Below are 20,308 nucleotides of genomic sequence, written 5' to 3'. Positions count from 1 at the left end.
CGCACGGCTTTCTGGGTAAGGTAGTTGACAAAAACGTCAATTTTAGTTATCAACATGGAAGTAAAAGGTCCGTGAAACTACAGTCCGCATTTCACGTTGCAGTTACTGCACCTGCGTACTCATGAACGCTAAAAAAAAAATGGGTGTGGGGGGGGTCAGTTGTAACGTTTCATGTTTGTGGGCGGCAGGTAGCTTAGTGGGTAAGAGCGTTGTGCCAGTAACCGAAAGGTCGCTGGTTCTAATCCCCGAGCCGACTAGGTGAAAAATCTGTCGATGTGCCCTTGAGCAAGGCACTTAACCCTAATTGCTCTTGTAAGTCGCTCTGGATAAGAGCGTCTGCTAAATGACTAAAAATGTAAAAATGTTTTATATATTACTGAAATTAACAAACGTGTCACCCTTTTGTAGTTTGACCCAACATGTGCAGGTCTCCAATATGTTTTCGAATAGAAATAATCAAGTGAGGTATTTCTTAATTAGCCTAAACTAGAGGAATAGTCTGCTATATCATCCCCCATTTGACATCTATAGCCTTGAGCTGTTACATGAGATAGGTGCATGTAGCAAATCGGCATAACCATCATTTTGTAATCTGTTTGGAAATTGGCAATGTACAGGCTTTCATCATGCTGACAGTTTCCTCAGCCAATCGCCACTTAATGGCAAGAACCCGCCAATGTGATTCGACTAACTTGAGGGTGACGTGTTAGGCTAGGTGAATAAAGTCACTGTGCAGCGCTCATTCTGCGCTCTACACAGTATGGCCGGCGATATTAGCTAGCAGTCGCTCTACAGTATTCTCTGTAAAAGGGAAGACGGTAAAACCAAGAAATTACACCCGGATTGCTAAAGGACTGTACTTAATAAATTATAACGATCAAGCAAGGACTAGCTAACTAAGTTGAGAACGTAACCGACGTTTAATTTCTGTTATTGGTGTCTGTTGTGCCACGATGGAAGAGAACGGTGCACACTTCTTCGAGGGAACCGAGAAGCTGTTGGAGGTGTGGTTTTCCCGGCAAGATGAGACCAAAGGAACAGGGGACCTCCGTACCATCCCAAGGTTTGTGAAGTGAAGATTTGATTAATACATGCTGGTGGTCTGTACTTGACTTGGCTTGGTAGCTAGCTAAGCTGCTAGCCTGTGGCACTTCATGGACTCAAGCAATCCGTCATCTGAAGAAGACTGGATGGAGATCCAACCTTCAACACGCGCTAAAAACATTGTAACCAGGCTTTCTTTCTCTTGCTAGCTAGTCTGTTTAATGGCAAGGAACTCAGTTATCTTGTAGACCACCATAGCATCTTTCACTGACATGTCATGGGGTGGCCGAATGAATTACCATCCCCCCACATTCGACCGCTAGCTAGCTATAGTAGCTTGGCGCTTGCTAACGCGCTAGCTAGCTAGCTGAGTCATTCATTCAATCAGTGTTAGTTAGCGAACTGAATATCAACTGTTTGTTGGATGGCTCGCTAGCTGTTGGCTAGTCTAGCTACAATTCACCCAACTGTCATTCATTGTATGTCCAGTAAAAATCATTGTACATTAACATGTTCAGAAATGTATCTAAATATGGCTTGGTGCAATGTAAGGCATCCGGCTAGTTACCTATTTGCAATCTAGCAAGTTGTTTTGCCAAGAAAAAGGGTCTGATCGGGTTAAGTTTGACTGCGCGGGTTTTTCGCATACTGCGCATGCATTTGGCGTTCGACCGATGTACACATGCATCTTTATGCAGTAATGTATCTTATGTAAATAACTAGTTAGGTCGCTAAATCTACAACTCAACTTCTGAAGTTATGTCATTGTGTAACTAGGTTTAGTAATTTTCCATTTCAGTTGTTCTCCTGCGTCACGCATGTGGGCCCTAGCATCATGCTAAGCATGTGGCAGTGCCTTGTGGCCAATTTCTTTTAATTTTATTGGCTGTCTTTTTCTCTAATATTTACATCTGCAATGCAGAATTAACTAAAACCGTAATCAGTAGGTAATGGATAATGATCAGTTTGAGAGTTGATTGCCAACCAGTTATCTGAGAGAAACTAATCTTCTCGTGTGACTTACTCAATACTGTAGAACATGGCGCTTGCAGCGCCAGGGTTGTGGGTTCGTTTCCCACGGGGGCCAGTATGAAAATGTATGCACTCACTAACTGTAAGTCGCTCCGGATAAGAGCGTCTGCTAAATAACTAAAATGTAAAAAAAAAAAATGAATGACCAGCAGTAGTTAATGACACTAACATTACCTGGAACTCCAACCTAAAGGCCTTAAAAAAAAAATATAAAAAAATACAATGTATTGCCCTAATATCTGTTAAAGGACGTGTCACTATCAACCATACTAAAATTATTTAAATGCTCTTGTTTTGGAGTATGTTTGTTGGAGTTCCAGCAAACTGCTGTTATGTATAAGTCAGACAATAGCGCAGGGGTTCCCACATTGTTTTTGCATGTGACCAACCACATTTGGAGAGAATTTTGCAACCCCACCATGTAAAAAAATGATTTAATAGGCCAATGTTTGCTTTATTTGGGGCTATGATAGCCTATTACAAATGAGTGGGTATACTTTTGACAGTTTCAATCTAAAGGAAGTATGGTTTGAAGTGACTGAAATGCATCAAAGGTATTGGATAGTTCAGAAGACCAATCATCAGACAACTTTGTATGGTCTGTGTAGATAAGAAAATCATAATTAATATATTTTTCCCCCCAGTCTAAGTGCCTGGTCTAGGCCTGGGCTGTACCAGGATATTTAGAAATAGTCATGGTATGGTTTTTCAATACTGCTAACAATTTAAGTGTTTTTCAATAAATAAATATTTGTAGCAACATTTTAAGTAAATCCCTGCAGTCAACTTGTGTAATAAGTTAGGAGATAAAGCAGATGGTGTTCATTTCACCTGTCACATTATGAAGCTTATGGTAGTTCCCCAGAACAGTTGAGCCGATCAAGTGTTTGTAAATGGCACAACAGGAGAGAGCAGTAGAGTCCAGCTGTGTATTGACAGGGGTCACGTTGTGTATATATATTTTTTCAATAGTGATAATTGTCATCAGATGACAACAGAAGTGCAAAACTTTGGCAGGCAGCCACACAAGTAAAAAAAAGATTTATCCTTGCGTTTTTTTTCTCCTCTCAGTTCTGGGCCCGTCTATCTTCTCCAAGTAGAGCAGGCAGGCCCGTTGCACTAGCGACTCCCAGACTCCATACAGACAGTGTGTACAAAGTACTGTTCTTCCTTCAGACAAGCATGCGTCTGAACTTTGTTCATTTGCACACTTTTCGTTCACGTTTGCTTGTAAATGTAAAAATCCACCAAAAACCTACACTACATGACCAAAAGTAAAAAGTATGTGGACACCTGCTCGTCGATCATCTCATTCAAAAATCATGGGCATTAATATGAAGTTGGTCCCCCCCTTGCTGCTTTTAACAGCCTCTACTCTTCTGGGAAGGCTTTCCACTAGATGTTGGAACATTGGTGGGGGACTTGCTTCCATTCAGCCACATGAGCATTAGTGAGGTCGGGCACTGATGTTGGGCGACTAGGCCCGCAGATGGCGTTCGAATTCATCCCAAAGCTGTTAGATGGAGTTGAGGTCAGGGCTCTGTGCAGGCCAGTCAAGTTCTTCCACACCAATCTCGACAAACCATTTCTGTATGGACCTCGCTTTGTGCACGGGGAAACAAGAAAGCGCCTTCCCCAAACAGTTGCCACAAAGTTGGAAGCACAGAATCGTCTAGAATGTCATTGTATGCTGTAGTGTTAAGATTTCCCTTCACTGGAACTAAGGGGTCTAGCCCGAACCATGAAAAACAGCCCCAGACCATTATTCCTCCTCCAACAAACTTTACAGTTGGCACTATGCATTCGGGCAGGTTTTCTAATGGCGCATGGCGGAGTCAAAATAAAGATGTATGCCTACTTTGTCCTTTTTTTGCAAATATAGAAAATATGTATCCAACGCACAACAATTCACACGAACTCATTTTCCAGTGGCATTGGCATGTGGTCTTCAGATAGGACGCCGTAATGAGAAATCATCTAGCCTAAACTACTGAACATAGGCCTTTAAATCATTACAGGAGTGTTTGATTCTTATTAAAGAGATGGAGTCCGCACTGGCTACTTCAGGACACTTTATGAATGGACATCTAGGCCTATAGAGACAATCGGAGACCCCCCCAAACGTAAAAGGACCTTCAATCAAAGCCACCAGCAAATGTCAGACACGAGCAAATATTTATCCTTTCCTTATAAAGAAAAAAAAACTGGGCCTACCTTCGGTGTTCTGGAAGTAGGCTATAAGATAATGAATTGACAAGGAAAGTATGAAGGTGAGCGCTATGCGATAGTATGAAATTGACAATCATTAAAATGGAAACTAATACCCACATGTCTATAGTCGATCAGCATTGATTGGACTAAATTAAGAAAATATTCAGTATCAAATTATACCATGCCAGGTTTGAGAGTATTGGTGCATTGTCCATTTGACACATTGGCGCATTATAGGCCTCGGAGCCAGAAAAACCTTTTAATAATATAATGAACATTTTACTTATTTACTAGCAAGCAATGAAAACGTGCATTGTATAAAAGATGGTCCACACATCAAGTGCCATTGCCAATAGGCTTGCGCTTCTACACCACCGCGCATGACTGCCTTACTCATTCACTCTTTAACCTCTACAGGATCGATGTCCCGTATATGGGACGGTTGAGCTAACATGCGCTAATGTGATTAGCATGACTGTTGTAAGTAACAGCAAACTTTCCAGGACATAGACATGTCTTTACATGGGCGGAAAGCTTAAATTCTTAATCTAACTGCACTGTCCAATTTACAGTAGCTATTCCAGTGAAAAAAAGATCATGCTATTGTTTGAGGAGAGTGCACAACAACAACTTATTACGGCAACTGGTTTGATACATTCACCTCTGAAGGTAAATAATGTTATCTTGCTCTGATTTGTTATCCTGAGGGTCCCAGAGATAAAATGTTGCATAATTTTGTTTGATTAAATACATTTTTATATTCAAATGTAGGAACTGGGTTCTACATTTTGAACCCCTGCTCTCTCTGGCTCCACACTCACCCGCCATCTAGATGTGTGAAAGTTAGTGTATAAGCTAATGATCCATCATGTATGACATTCCTGGGAGTGTGTAAACCTACAAAAATGATATGGTAATACAGAATGTATGTTCTCTATAGTTATGTACTTAAATGTGTCAATTGACCAATTCTGCACATTTGGGCAGACTTTATACGAAATAGTCCAGTATTGCAATGCTTCACTGGATCAAACTTTGCACACTACTGCCATCTAGTGGCCAAAATCTAAATTGTGCCTAAACTGCAATATATATTGTGGCCTTTTCTCTTGCATTTCAAAGAGGATAAAAAAATAAAAGTATATAGAGAATGCATGGCTTTATTTTATTTATTATCTTTTACCAGACCTAATGTGTTTTATATTCTCCTACATTCATTTCACATTTCCACAAACTTCAAAGTGTTTCCTTTCAAATGGTATCAAGAATATGCATATCCTTGCTACAGGTAGTTAGATTTAGGTATGTCATTTTAGGGGCAAATTGAAAAAGGGTCAGATCCTTAAGAGGTTAAACAAAGTTGTTCTTGCTGGTGTTGGAATGGCAATTGCATAGATGGATAGGTTAGACTTGGTACTTCAATACATTTTTATTTTAAATGAATGAGAACTGTCAAATAGTTCTCTCTTCACCCTTTATGTGGCAAGGTTCATGGCTACTCTTGCCAACCTAGGGGAAAGCCTGAGTTTTCTGTTAGAACATGATCATCAGATCTGGGTTAGGAAAGTGTCTGGCTTACGGAATGAATGACAGTGGGTATTAATTTACAGCCAGGGAAGATTAACTGCTCAGACGCAGTTAGTGGATCAGGGGTGCTGGATGCCTGCCAATGTCCAAATAAGTCCACAAGGGCAACTGATTCACAAATCTGTACCTCACACCCACCTGTGCCGCTGACTTTCTCTCTGGGCTAAGTAGCTGCTTAAACTCTGCTGATTGTCCTCCTCATAAATTGTGGGCTGTTGATCATATTTCTTGGGGTATAATCCACCTGAGGAATGTTGACCAGCACACCTGACACCCTACTGGGAAAGTTCACCTATTCATTTGACCTACATTAAGGGTGTTGCAAATTTGAGAATAGTTCCCCAGATGAGTTTGAGAGGTGCCTATTATCATTTATTTGGCTGTATTTATCCTGGGTTTCACTTTCCCTCAAGCCATTCTTGCCTGTGAAATTTGAGTCTCTTCGTAACCAGGAGTAGCTATAGTGCCCATGTCACACTATGTGAGCTGATAAAGTGCTCCATTGACAGCCACTCGATCGGTACTGGGATGTGTTTACAAGACGTTTCTAGTAGGAGTGTGGCCCAGGAAACTTGATGACCCCTGAAATGAGTCCTGGTCCTGTAAAGGATCTTGACGTCAATGTCTTGTTGCCAGGGTTATATTTGGCCAAGTCTTTCACAATAGGGCAGAATGGTAACTTGTCAACCATGGAAAGTGACATGGTGGATGGATGAGCTAAATATATAACTTCTATTGCCATCTATTACTTATTAAAGGACAATTACGCCACATAACCAGTTATTATTCTGTTATATATATATGCACTACTTTTAAGATTTGATACATTTTTGTTATCGTTTTTGTTAGTCATACTGCGTGATTCCTTGTTTTTTGTCATTTTTAAGCTTTTGTATTGCCCTCGTCTACAGCATACTAAGATTCCCAGGGTGCATTTTGTCTATCAAGCACAGACTAAGCTTTAATATTAATAATAATATGCCATTTAGCAGACGCTTTTATCCAAAACGACTTAGTCATGCGTGCATACATATTTTTTTTTTTGTGTATGGGTGGTCCCGGGGATCGAACCCACTACCTTGGCGTTACAAGCGCCGTGCTCTACCAGCTGAGCTACAGAGGACCACGTCTAAATATAAGCTTAGTCTAAATATATTGCTTATGTCAAGTTATGAGTGCATTTTACTTTTGGATTGTAAATATATTATGCTTGCATGAATGTCATGCTGAATATACATTGAGTATACAAAACATTTAAGAATATATAACTGACCAGGTGAAAGCTATGCTCCCTTATTGATTTCACTTGTTAAATCCACTTCAATCAGTGTGATGAACGATTTTTAAGCTTTGAGACATGGATTGTGTATGTGTGCCATTCAGAGGGTGAATGGGCAAGATAAAATATTTAAGTCCCTTTTTAAACTGGTTATGGTAATAGGTGCCAGGTGCACCGGTTTGAGTGTGTCCAGAACTGCAACACTGCTGGGTTTGCTCAACAGTTTCCCCTGTGTATCAAGAATGGTCCACCACCCAAAGGACATCCAGCCAATTTGAGACAACTTTGGAAGCATTGGAGTCAACATGGGCCAGCATTCCTGTGGAACGCTTTAGACACCTTGTGGAGTCCATGCCCTGACACAAATAATTCCAATTTAGATCTTAACTAGTTATGCTAACCATAACAGTTACTGTATCTAACTTAGTTAGCATGCTAGCTAGCCCGACTGCTACATCCCCCAAAAATAAATACTTGTTTGCAACAGTTTCATCGTAACGACTGTCTTAAACAGTCCAAACATGTAGGCCTGTTTAGAAGAACACACTTATGAAATTTATAGGCAAATCATTACGGAATCCTAGTCTCTCAGCCTATATATTTGGTGCTAATGTTAGCAATGCTAGCTAAGTAGCTAAACCTGCATCTAGTGTTTTCAACAAGACAATCGTCCAACAACACTGGAGGCCTATTGGAGCTAATATGAAGTTTACAAGTAAATAAATATGAAAATATAGGCTTTTGCAAAGGCCACAATGGCTGCCGGAGCAGCAACTTCGGTCCTTGATGGTGGTAGCGGTTTCGCCGAATAGAATCATGGGAGTTTGAGCGTTGAACAAAAGAAAAATATTGGAGTAAGCTGGCTATAAATATCATTAGGTATTCAAGAGTCTATTTTAAAATATTTCCAAATGTTATTAGACCAAGTCAACCAGAGGAACATTTTATTTAAAATTTTTTGTCATTTAGCAGACGCTCTTATCCAGAGCGACTTACAGGATATAGCCGGAAGGTCAAATATGATCAGAAAACTACAGATGGTTATATTTATCGCTGAAAATGACTGTCCATAATTTGTATTAGTCATCTCAGGGATTCTACTTGAAAATGTCACGAAGGAATTTCCGGTTTTACTCGGCTCTAAACAGTCAATAGACGTAAAATCATAAAATTACACACTCTGTAGGACGTCAGTAAACACTTCCTAATAATAACCCAAATGTTAAGTGTTGTAGTTGTCCTTTTTAAGGAACACTCCTCCTGATTTTAATTAACTGTTTGGACGTTCAATCTTTTGTGGCTCACTATAGTCAAATTGGCCTAATTCCTATACGCATTACATATTTCTTAAACACACCGACAGTCAACGTTTTCAACACTTATTTCCATGACTGCTCAACTCATTTTCTCATATTTCATCTCTCTGCAGCAGACATTTAGTGAGCAATATGTTTGGAACATCTAATGGCAAAATTGACTCCCAATACCTATAGAATTGTCACAAATCTCAACACATGTCATATTGGCACAAAAGTATCATAAGATCCCTAGTTGAGACATCTGTGCCCTGGGGGTGAGGACTGAATGTTAGACACAGCTGGAGGCTCAAAGCCAAGGGTTTTCTATACTGGTCTGAGTAAATCTTCCTGTTCAAAGGTCAAAGCTTTTTGAAGTGTGACCACTAAAGGGGCAGTCAATTCATTCATGTGGGTCCTGCTGGGTTGCGCAACGCACCTAGCAAATTCCCCATTGAAGGCCATGCTCTTCAGTCACTACCAGACTGCTCTTTATGTTTTGCTGCGCGCGCACTCACTGCAGCAGTCCCTTCTCTGTAGTGGGACTGGGACGCTGCCCCGACACTGCAGCTGTCCTTGAGCGTTGAATGCAGGAGGGGAAGAGGGCAGGCAGCTGCTCGACAGTAGCAGTCTGCACTGCAAGGGAATGCCAGGGCTCTGGACCCAGCTCAAAATCAAAAAACGAGTATAGTACTGGAGATTTGTCAGTTTTCTTTGTGAAGATGATGAATAAAGTGATTTGGTCAATTTTTTTAAAGTGCGAGTCGACTTGTCATACAGCTCTGATGGTTTCAGGTGGCACTCCACTTTCACTGTCCATTTATTTATTAGTCGGACCAATTAGGCTAATAGATAATGCTAAATTGATTTAGATTAGGGAAGGCGATAATCCACATTTGTTTTTGCGCAATATTCCAAATGCCTGTATTGTAAGAATTAAGTTGTTTTTTTTATGAGCGTTTATGTCAGCTTGTTCTCGTATTTTTGGTCTCGTCTTTTTTGCACCTGTGTGCGCCTTCCAGAGTATGTGAGCGGAGCGAGGAGTGGAGCATGCCCAATTTGACTGGAGCGAGATTTTTTTGGGTCTACCTATAAAAAAAAAATCTCTGCCCAGCCTGTCGAGTGGCCAAAAGGGGGTTCAGCATCCCCAGTGGCTCTGGAGGGGTGGCGAGGATAGTCACAGCCTATGCGCAATTTAGTACAAAGAAATGTTTAAATGTTGAGTGCTTTGTCCCTACCAGCCTATTGTGCCGCAAATGCTTTACAATGTATTTCTTTGTAGGCTATTGCCTTGAAATAATATAGGCTAAATCATTTGTTCCTGTTAATTTCAAATGAGCTACATGTCAAATTATGTTCGCTTCTTACATTCACCATTTCATGTTTTATTCAAATATTTTTCTTTCAAATCCGTTTGGTTTCAATACTTAAAACCAATTGGTAGATCCAGGTAGCCACAAAAATAGATGGGTGTTGGTTAAATTGTGATTTTTAATGAACGGAGCGAATTTGGAGCTGCAGCTTTTTTCCCTGTGAGGGTAGAGTGGTTGTTAGCGGCGCGGTAGGAAAGCGCATGGAGCGGTGTGCAAGCACAGCTTGACGAGCGGGATTTCCAACCGCTCAACTCGCATGCTCTGGCACCTTCCCATTTACACCAGAGATCTGTCTATGGGAGTCTTCCCAAAGGCGGGAAGGCAGGTGACAAGCTTAGCTCCAAAATGAGGCCATAGAAACTCATTGGCCTTATTTTGGACAGATTTTAACGAGCGTTTAAACTCTAGCTTCGCTGAACTTGATCTATAAAGATTAGCTGGCTAATCACTAGCACGTGGCCTTGAGTGTTGAGACCTGTTAATTTTCTATAGCCTAATGCCTGCTACGAGAAGTTAGTCATTATTAGTGAATGTGCATTTGTAACAAAGGGCAATTTCATAGATCAACTTGAAAGCCAGATCAGGGCTTATTGCACTCAAAAGCAGGTAACTATTTGATAAAATAATTAAATAATTAGTGGGTCTTGTTTGTGGAAGGCTTATTTAGCGTAGGTATAACTTCACAAGCCCTGAATTAGATTATTGCTAACTGTTTTTAAATGCAGTGTATTTGACCTTAAAAAAAAAAAAAGGTGATTTATTTTTAGGCCCTTTCGCCCAGCCCTAGCCTAGATGTTAAATGTTTTAATTTAGTCTGCTAGCAATAGAACTACAGTCAAGGCTCTGATGGTTTTATTTTGAGAAGAGAATGTTGAATTAAAAAAACAACACCTTGAACAAATGATTTGTCTTTCAGGTTTGAGTGGGACAAACTTCTGGAGAATGTGCACTGTTTGATCATAAGTGTGACAAAGACCGACAAGCAGGAAGCTTATATACTCAGGTGAGTAGCGACCGGATCCCTGTTCTGTTTACCACTGTCACCGTGGCACATCCCTTTTTCCTTTTCCAGATTAGCGGGAAGGAAATTAGATTTGGGTCATCTGTAATCTTGTCATTGTGAATGGCTGTATGGCTGGCTGCATGGTAACTGGCTTCTCCCCTGGGGTGACGGGCATCTCTGGCTCTATTCTGGAGGGCCTAATGACGTGGTTTTTATCTGAGCCCAGATGGACTGGTGAAAGCCAGCTAAATGAGGACCTTGGCAGCCCACACTAGCACATCAGGCACAAGTTGCTGCTTTAGGTTTCTAGGAATCAACCTCTGATCCTGAAACCTCCCCATTGCGTGACAGCTGATGTCCTCCCACTGGGCCACCTACTCTTTACTGGAAATGCGGTAAAGGCCTGACTAGGGCATGGGTTCTCAAACTTTGTGTCTGGGGACCCATTTTATGATAGCAAAGTCATCAGGAACCCCCTCAATCAGACCACAAGTCGTGAGAGATAGATTATATATATAATCTATCTCTCTCATACAAGGAGTTCTACTGACTTTGGCATTGCATGGCTGGACAAACCAAGTCTCGGGCCCTGGGAAGGAACAGGTCCATCTCTTGACATCAGCGAGAAAATGTTGCAGTTTTCAAACAAATGTTCTTCAATTATACACATTCTGTCATGGGGCAGAGATGTTGTTGCGGCTTTAAAGCAGGGTTTCAGTTAACTGGTAAGTGCCAGCTTTTGGCCCGAAGAAAGAAAGCCGCTAAATAAAAGCTGGCACCGGCCAATTGTCCGGGAGAGATCCCATCGCAAAACAATGCTTTTTAGCCATTGATGGAAATGAATGCTTATCGGTCTATAGGTTAATTTGCATTATTTGGGGGAGTAAATGTGCGTGTTTTCTTTTTAGTTATGATTCTTATCACACCGCATACAGATACAAAGCTTCGTTGGAGGGGGAATCTGTCAGCCAGTGCGAGAGCTGCTGCTACAGCGCTTATTGCTGTGGGAGTGAAACGTGCTTTTATATGCCCAATCATTGCGCAACCATTCTAAATGCAATTGCATGTTGACGGTTGATGGCCACGACTAAAAATGGCTACAATATTTTTTTCTTAACTGGTAATTGAAGCGCACTTCCCATTCGACATTCAAGTGCTAGCCGAGCCAAAATCAGTTTCTATAAACATGGAGGCAATTATTTTATAAAGACTTCCATATGCCATTGAAACAAGTAGCTTATTTCTGTCATGTTCTATTTGTTTTCAAATCAACTTTCATTTTCCAGTATCCAAAGGTACAATCATAGTCATATTAGTGACCCATGCTAGTTGTTGGAGCTTTAGATCTCGCATCTACATTTCTACTGGATATCGGTCACATGCCATCGCTCACATGTGCAGTGTACTGCGCTTTTGACAACTGTTTTCCTTCTAAAATTTGAGTTGAATAGTCATGAAATGTATTTGAGCTCTGGCTGCGGCAGATCCCACTTAGAGAACCCATGGACTAGGGAGAAGTTGTTGTGAAGGCAGGAGAGGTCTCCACTCCTTCTGCCGGTTAGGTCCCACCTACAAGCCTCTGAGAGGGCGCGCAGATCAGAAGGGAGGTGGTAGATGCAGCAACCTTGATAGGATCAGTGCTAGCTGCGTAGTGAAGCGGCAGCTGTCCTGATGTTTGTTGATATGGGAACGGCATAGTGCCGATTCAGGAAAGGACTACTTGTGATGGCTCGAATGCAAGTAGACAAAACATGGCCGTTGTAGATCTAAATCTCTTACCTTCTCACTGGCTATGCTATAGTCAACTGACTGTTCCTTTTATAAAACATCACCCTGCATACCTCCCTAGGACTAGTCTGTGACCTAAAGCCTTGTTCTCCCTGGCAGTTGGAAGTGAACCGCAGAGGCACATGATGACTAACTCGGCTATGTTTCATTAAGGAGTTTAATATGTGGGCCTGCATGCCAGACAGGCCTGCCACTGTAAACAATGCCAGGCCCATGACAACAGTAATGCACTAAGGCCCATTGGTTTGGTTTGGAATCCGGGCTCAAAGCAGACTAGGTTAATCTGTTTATAGCATCTGCTGATTTAAGTCTACCCTCAAACTCAACTCTGCACCTCGAAGCCAGTGCCACTGCTTTTTTTTTAGCTGGAAGGCTTAGAATCTCAAACCTGGGAAACTAGTTGCGCTCATGTCACAAATGTAGGCTTATGGCTATAATTTAACTGGTAGATGTGTAGCTTGTGTGTTGAGTAACGTGCAAAACTAATCTTGCTGTTCTCCTTCTGTCCCTTCCTCTTTTCAGTGAGAGTAGCATGTTTGTCTCCAAGAGACGTTTCATTTTGAAGACCTGTGGAACCACCCTCTTACTGCAAGCACTGATGCCTCTGCTGGAACTCGCCAGAGAGTACTGTGGCTTTGATGCCATCGAAGTCAGTGTGATACACACCATATGGCCTACATGTTCTTAAAACCAATCATACACTTTTTTTATAAACCATGTTATGCTTCAAGACATTTTGTGAGGCTCATGTAATCTTTGTACTGTCTTTTTGTTTGTGGTGATGTTCTCGTGGACAGGATAGGTCAGAAGTTCTAACCCCATCTCCTCACTACCTACAGAATTTCTTCTATTCGCGCAAGAACTTCATGAAGCCCACCCATCAGGAGTTCCCTCATCGGAACTTCCAGGAGGAAGTGGAATTTCTCAGCCAGATTTTCCCAAGTAAGTACTAATGACCCCATGCTCTAAATTCCATTCTCGAACTCTAATTACGTTACCGTGGGAGTGACTGGTAAATTAATGGCTGGGGTGAGTCAGCGACGCTATACAGGCTGTGCTTGTCATATGCTGTCCTCTCTAATCAGGAGGTGTATATGAGACACGGGCACATAAAGGAATGACATGACGTTCTTTCTTTTCCAGACGGAGCGGCGTACTGTATGGGACGTTTGAACTCTGATTGCTGGTAAGGTCATATCAACACTTGATACTCTAGGAATATCTTCAAGATACTGTTCCATTAATGACAATGAATAATGCAGTGGACATTGCCGTTAAACTTGAACTACGCTGTCCAGCGCTGCTGAATGGGCTCATGTTTTCCTGTACGCCCTTGTTTGTTTCCCTGCAGGTACCTGTTTACTCTGGATTTGCCAGAGTTCTGGGAGAACGAGCATGCGGATCAGACCCTGGAAGTTCTGATGAGTGACCTTGATCCAGCAATTATGGACCAGTTCTTCATGAAAGACGGTGTTTCTGCAAATGATGTCACTCGTGTAAGGCCCACTAACTAGCAACGTTCTATATTTGTTCTTGATTCCTTCAAGAGGGGTCACTCAGTAGGGCACTGTTGAGTGGGACCTGTCTTTATCATGACATTAATCCACTGTGGTTCTGTGTCTGTAATGATCTTCCCTAGTGATGGCCACTGATATGGAAAATATCAGTAGATTTTTTCCGATACGATATCGGCTTTATGAAAATACATTGCAGCTGTGTGAATGTTCACATCCACCCGTCTGTGAAGTCGAGACAGCTGCTTGTTGATTGCCTGTTCGGCCAGATGTGAATGTTCTGGGGTCCTAACTTACTGAACCAGTTGGTATACAATAGGAAGCTCATCAACTGTTGATGGCCAATCAGCAGGCAATTAAGTATGATATGTTGACTGCCTGTGTGGTCTGTGAAAGGGGTTTTGTGCATGAAGAAACAGCAGTGTATTATTATTATTATTTTACATAATCGTGTAGGTAAATGGGAAGAATAAACCAATATCGCGATATGCCTTGTTCATATCGATATCAAATTATCGCTATTGGTGCCCAGTAGTAATATTCCCCTTAATGTATAGATGAACACATCATAAAGCTGACTGTTCACCTGTCAATTAGTAGTTGCTGTTTTGTAGTGCACATTAGTCTGCTTTTCTTTTTTCAGATGAGTGGAATTCGTGACCTGATACCAGGTTCTGTGATTGACGCCACAATGTTCAACCCTTGTGGATACTCAATGAATGGAATGAAGACTGACGTAAGTGGATCTTGTCAATGGTCTTGTCTTCTCGACAAATACACCTTGGTAGTTTATCTAAAACCACTGTCTCTTTGTCTTACAGGGAACTTACTGGACGATCCACATCACTCCAGAGCCAGAGTTCTCCTATGTCAGCTTCGAAACCAACCTCTCCCAGACGTCCTACGATGATTTGGTCAGGAAAGTTGTGGACGTGTTTAAGCCAGGAAAATTTGTGACTACACTATTTGTTAACCAGGTATGTTCTCGTTCAAAATGGTTCCGTTGTTGCGTGTGGATGTTTCTCTCTGTTTTTCAGAAAATTGCTTTAAGTGACTTTCATCGTCTTCACTTGGCACTTTCACTGTTAACAAATTATTTTTGTTTTTCTTTCTTTTCACCAGAGCTCCAAATGTCGCAGTGTCTTTTCTTCCGCCCAGAAACTCGAGGGGTACAAGCGCCTCGACCGCCAGTTGGCCCAATTCAACGATTACAATTTTGTCTTTACTAGTTACTCTAAGAGCCGCCAGCAGAACCAGCAAAGTTGAGGTTTAGGAATGAAAAAGAAGCGTAAAAAGAAAGGCGGCTGCGTAGCAGGGCTCGCCCCCCGCGGCGGCTGTCTATCTGCCCTAGCAGAGAGGCCCACTCCACTCTGTTGCCATTGTTGTTCAGGATTTCTCGGCATCGACGAGGCCACAGGCCCTAATAGTTTAAACTCCAGTTTGAATTGTATGCATTGTTGTACCTATAACTTAGATATCTTGCATGAAAGCTATTTTCTCTGTTTAGATAGTCTAGCGCACTCTTGCTGTGATCTTGAAGTGCATGTAGAGGAATTAAACGTGCTCTGTTTGAGGCTGTCCAGCCTTGCCCCGTGTGCCCAGTGCAACGGCTCCTTCCTGCAGGTCTCCCCCCTCATTCCCCACAGACAGGGCTTCCGCGCCCACTAGTCCAGGGCCCTGACATGCTCAGATGGGTCCACCTCTATTATGTGCTTACCGATGTATTATTTTAAAGTTGAAATGCAATTCCCTTCCTTCCCCCCCCTTCACTGATTTGCTGCTTATTTGATCTGTTGCAAGTTTGCGTCCTTTTAGATTTTGACCTTTGAGTGCACTTTAAGAACACGCTGTTTTCAGCTCGAGCAGGACTCCTCAGTACCAAAACATAAAACGCCAACCCTTTTTTGGCTTGTCGAATGTTCGTGACTTTGGTCTTTGTTGATTGATTAGAAGCATGTGAACTTTGGGCCATAACATAATTTGTCATGACGCATCAACCTATTTAATGAATTCCTTAAATCAAAATGTCATACTTTGTTAGTGTTTCACTACCAGAGGATTGGATAGAGGCTGACTGCTGGGTCAACGTGATCTAGTTGCTCTTGGCTGTAAACCGCACTGCTAGAATTGGGTCAAACGCCCCCGTTCAGCCAGCCATGCTTCTCTCCACCTCGACAATCAATTTAGCTGTTGAATGTGTCCACAAATAGACAGGCATTCAACTTGTCCCAGGCAACAGTATGTGTTAGAGTAAATAATTTAAGACGTCCAGTTGGGTGCTTCAAGGTATGGGATGTGTAATACATTTATACTAAGGCTCCTTCTACATTTATAAACTGGGTGGTTGGAGACCTCAATGCTAATTGGCTGTAAGCCGTGGTATATCAGACCGTATACCACACCCCCTCGTGCCTTATTGCTTAAGTATACTGTACCAACAGGAAGCGTCTGGTTCTTAGAATTCTCAGTCGTTTTAAATACTTAATTTATGCATTAATGAACATTTGAAGAAAAAAAAAAATTGTCCAAACTTGACTGTAGATCAGTCATGTAAGAACGAAGGCTGTGCCAACTATGAATTGAGGGCCTTGTTTAGACTAGAGGAGCTCGTTATATCTGAATGTAAATGACTCAAGGAGACCCAGTAGTCCCCTTGTACCTGTGGTGTGGGCCAGAACAATGCCGTCCAGCATGGTCAGCCATTGTCCCCCGGCCCAGCGGGTCTCTTCCCCCCCCCATAGCACACAGTGAGACTGTCAGCTGGCCCCAGAACCATGCTTGACAGTGGTGCTCCTGGCTGCACCGTGTGGCCCTGAATGGAAATAATGACTCAGACTCTTTGCTTAGTGCAGCGGTTGCCCAGCAAAGCATTTCTTTCTTTTTCTAAACAATGTACATCCTTTCTCTCTCTCCCCCCCCTCCCCCTCCATACAGGAATCGGTAAGCGCACAATAGAGGTCCACCAATCTGAGCATGCCAGGGTGATCCCGGATCATTCCACACAACTGTTGCATAAACCATTTTATTAATTTTATTGTGCGCAGACGTTTTGCAGTGAATTGGCCCCAAATGTGACTCCACTGCAGTTTTTTGGAGTACAATCAATGCCCTTTGTTCAGTGAGGGAAAAATCCTGTGACACTGGTGCATGTGACTACTAGTGCTGTATTGCTTGACAGTGTAGTGTGCTGTGGTCTGTTCCTCATGTGTAAGTAGAGCAATGTGCTTCACCTTCCTGTTTTATCAGCTCATGTAGATGGGACTGAGGCATCCTGATAATGTTTTATTGAACAGGTGGGTTGGGGTTAACTATTTTTTTTAATACATACACACTTTGCCACCTTACAGTGCTGAAGGCAGGCCCTCCTCTATATGGTTACTATACAGACATTGAGAGGTTTGTAATTTTGAGAGCGGTTTTTGATAGGATGTTGAGGATTGTCTTCTCCATTGGCTGGTCAGTAATATTCATGATGCTTCCCCTGCCAGTGAATGCAGATTGATTTGAATTGGATGACAGAGCTGGGATGGATAGGAAACATTTTTTAAGACTGCAGTCTCTGGCCTGCCTTTAGCACTTCTGAGGGTTATAACATGCTGCTTTGCCCCACTATGTTGGGAACTGTAAGATCAAGCTAGTTCAGGAAGCTCTTAGAACACCAGAGAATGTGGCGCATACACTATATTTACAAAAGTATGTGGACATCCCTTCAAATTAGTGGATTCAGCCACATCTGTTGCTGATGTGTATAAAATCGAGCATACATCATGCAATCTCCATAGACAAACTTTGGCAGTAGAATGGCCTTACTGAAGAGCTCTGTGATGTTCAATGTGGCACCATCATAGGATGCCACCTTTCCAACAAGTCAGTTTGTCAAATTTCTGCCCTGCTAGAGCTGCCCCGGTCAACTGTAAGTGCTGTTAGTGTGAAGTGGAAACGTCTAGGAGCAACAACGGCTCAGCCGCGAAGTGGTAGGCCACACAAGCTCAAAGAACGGGACTGCCGAGTGCTGAAGCGGGTAAAAATGTGTCTGTCCTTCGTTGCAACACTCACTACCGAGTTACTTCCAGAGGCAGTTTGGAGCGTCCGCACAATAACTGTTCGTCGGGAGCTTCATGAAATGGGTTTTCATGGCTGAGCAGCCACACACAAGCCTAAAATCACCATGCAAAATGCCAAGCGTCGGCTGGAGTGTTGTAAAGCTTGCCGCCATTGGACTCAGGAGCAGTGGAAACGCGTTCTCTGGAGTGATGAATCACGCTTCACCATCTGGCAGTCCGACGGACTAATCTGGATTTGGCGGATGCCAGGAGAACGCTACCTGCCCAATGCATAGTGTCAACTGTAAAGTTTGGTGCAGGAGGAATAATGGCCAGAGGCTGTTTCTCATGTTTCAGGCTAGGCCCCATAGTTCCAGTGACGGGAAATCTTAACTCCACAGCATACAATGACATTCTAGATTATTTGCTTCCAACTTTGTGGCAACAGTTTGGGGAAGGCCCTTACCTGTTTCAGCATGGCAATGCCCCCGTGCACAAAGCGAGGTCCACGCAGAAATGGTTTGTCGAGATCGGTCTAGAAGAACTTGACTGGCCTGCACAGAGCCCTGACGTCAACCCCATCGAACACCTTTGGGATGAATTGGAACGCCGACTGCGAGCCAGGCCTAATTGCCCAACATCAGTGCCTGACCTCACTAATGCTCTTGTGGCTGAATGGAAGCAAGTCCCTGCAGCAATGTTCCAACATCTAGTGGAAAGCCTTCCCAGAAGAGTGAAGGCTGTTAAAAAGCAGCATAGGGGGGACCAACTCTATATTAATGCCCATGATTTTGGAATGAGATCTTTGAGCATGTGTCCCCATACTTTTGGTCATGTAGTGTATGATGGTGTACTGTAGATAACAGAAAATTGGGCTTCCTGGAGAGGAAAAAAAACATGTGACCGACGTTACAAGTGGACCACTAGAAATAGTTGTGCAGTTCATGTAAGGACCTGGGAAAAGTTGACAATCGGAATGGCTTCCCTCCAGTACGTCTGTGGCTTTTGGAATGGTTTCAAAAATTTTTTATCTGAGGACCAACCTTTGCCAAGTGTCCTTACCTGAAATGTTATAATTCTTATGCCTGTACTGACCAGCCTCCTTGTTCTAAGAGGTTTAGGGAATAGTCACCAGCACTGTTCAAAAAAGGTTACTGTTTTTAGATGAAGTCATATTTAGACTTGATCTGAGTATTGGGTAGTTCTGTTGGTTTGGAACACAACACTACTTTTTTTTTTTGGGGGTCTTTAAAAAAAATACAAATAATCTCAAATGCATTTTTTGCAGTATAATGGTAATACGATTTAACAAATATTGTAAGGAATGTGTTTTTGCCTACGGACCAATCATATTGTTTCTTTGTCCAACCTTTTTTGTTGTAAAACCAGTGAAGCTAATTGGATCATGTATTTTTCTTGCCTTACCTTTTGAATCCCATGCTGGGTTTCCTGGGGAAGGGGAAAGTTAAACACCTCCCCTGACGTGAGGGTGAACTTACAGGATGTACTGAAGGGAAAACTTTGCTGTTCTAATTATTTTGCTATTCTTTGGATGGTCAAGATGTGCTAAATATATCTGTACTATGAGCTTGATGCTTTAATAAAGAAAGAAAGATTGCTCTTTCTCCTGTGTGACTTTGTTTATCAGCGTTGGGCATATGCTAAGAAGTCCAGTCCACCTTGTGTTTGACTGAAACTGTAGCATATCCAGCACATAAATACATGGCATTAATAACGCAAGTGTTAGGATCAGGTATGATGCCTGACCTTCCAAATCTGAGCATTTACAAGTTATTCATGTTTGAAGAATGGGTCTTGCAGCTGTGAAATCCATAAAATGTTGGAGAATGACTGCTCATGATTCAAGATGTCACAAGTTGTATTAATTGATAAACATTTTAAGTTGCAAGGTTCACATTCCATTTCAATGTCATTCCATGTAGGAGACGGGTGTCTTTGTTCTACAGTAGCAGTACTCTCACCTACCCTTCCACAGTACTGATTACCCCCAGGACTATATATATTACACAACCATTAATGTGTAGGTTAGATGAGGGTGTGAATTCTGATTGATAGCAGAAGGAAGTAATTTTTTTTTAAAACCGGTTTGGGGCCCAAGCGCACATTTATATTGTTTGC

The 20,308-nt window shown here is 42.2% G+C and overlaps 1 protein-coding gene across 2 annotated transcripts; it reads left to right on the top strand.

Annotated features, from left to right (window-relative positions):
* Positions 1–743: 743 nt before the first annotated feature.
* On the top strand, positions 744–15,895 carry LOC121548998 (S-adenosylmethionine decarboxylase proenzyme-like). Of its 2 annotated transcripts, none has more exons than XM_041860758.1 (9): positions 744–1,063; positions 10,738–10,824; positions 13,135–13,261; positions 13,410–13,554; positions 13,756–13,798; positions 13,964–14,108; positions 14,770–14,862; positions 14,948–15,103; positions 15,249–15,895. In XM_041860758.1, the coding sequence occupies exons 1-9, from the start codon at positions 954–956 to the stop codon at positions 15,390–15,392; spliced, it is 1,050 nt and encodes a 349-aa protein (XP_041716692.1). In that variant the 5' UTR covers positions 744–953; the 3' UTR covers positions 15,393–15,895. The 2 variants fall into 2 exon arrangements, with proteins under 2 accessions (XP_041716692.1, XP_041716694.1); XM_041860760.2 differs by having other exon boundaries at positions 746–1,063; positions 13,452–13,554.
* The last annotated feature ends 4,413 nt before the right edge of the window (positions 15,896–20,308 follow it).

This window comes from Coregonus clupeaformis, chromosome 33 (genome assembly GCF_020615455.1).
Source record: "Coregonus clupeaformis isolate EN_2021a chromosome 33, ASM2061545v1, whole genome shotgun sequence".
Classification (NCBI taxonomy): domain Eukaryota; kingdom Metazoa; phylum Chordata; class Actinopteri; order Salmoniformes; family Salmonidae; genus Coregonus; species Coregonus clupeaformis.
The sequence above is the reverse complement of the archived record's forward strand: the minus strand, read 5'-3'. Positions and strand labels throughout refer to the sequence as shown.

What these genes read in the sequence shown, in the direction of transcription:
- LOC121548998 (XM_041860758.1), top strand. Translation starts at nt 954, where the DNA reads ATGGAAGAGAACGGTGCACACTTCTTCGAGGGAACCGAGAAGCTGTTG. An exon ending in CGTTTGAACTCTGATTGCTG is followed by an intron (nt 13,799 to 13,963) that starts GTAAGGTCATAT and finishes GTTTCCCTGCAG; the next exon opens with GTACCTGTTTACTCTGGATT. An exon ending in TGAATGGAATGAAGACTGAC is followed by an intron (nt 14,863 to 14,947) that starts GTAAGTGGATCT and finishes TTTGTCTTACAG; the next exon opens with GGAACTTACTGGACGATCCA.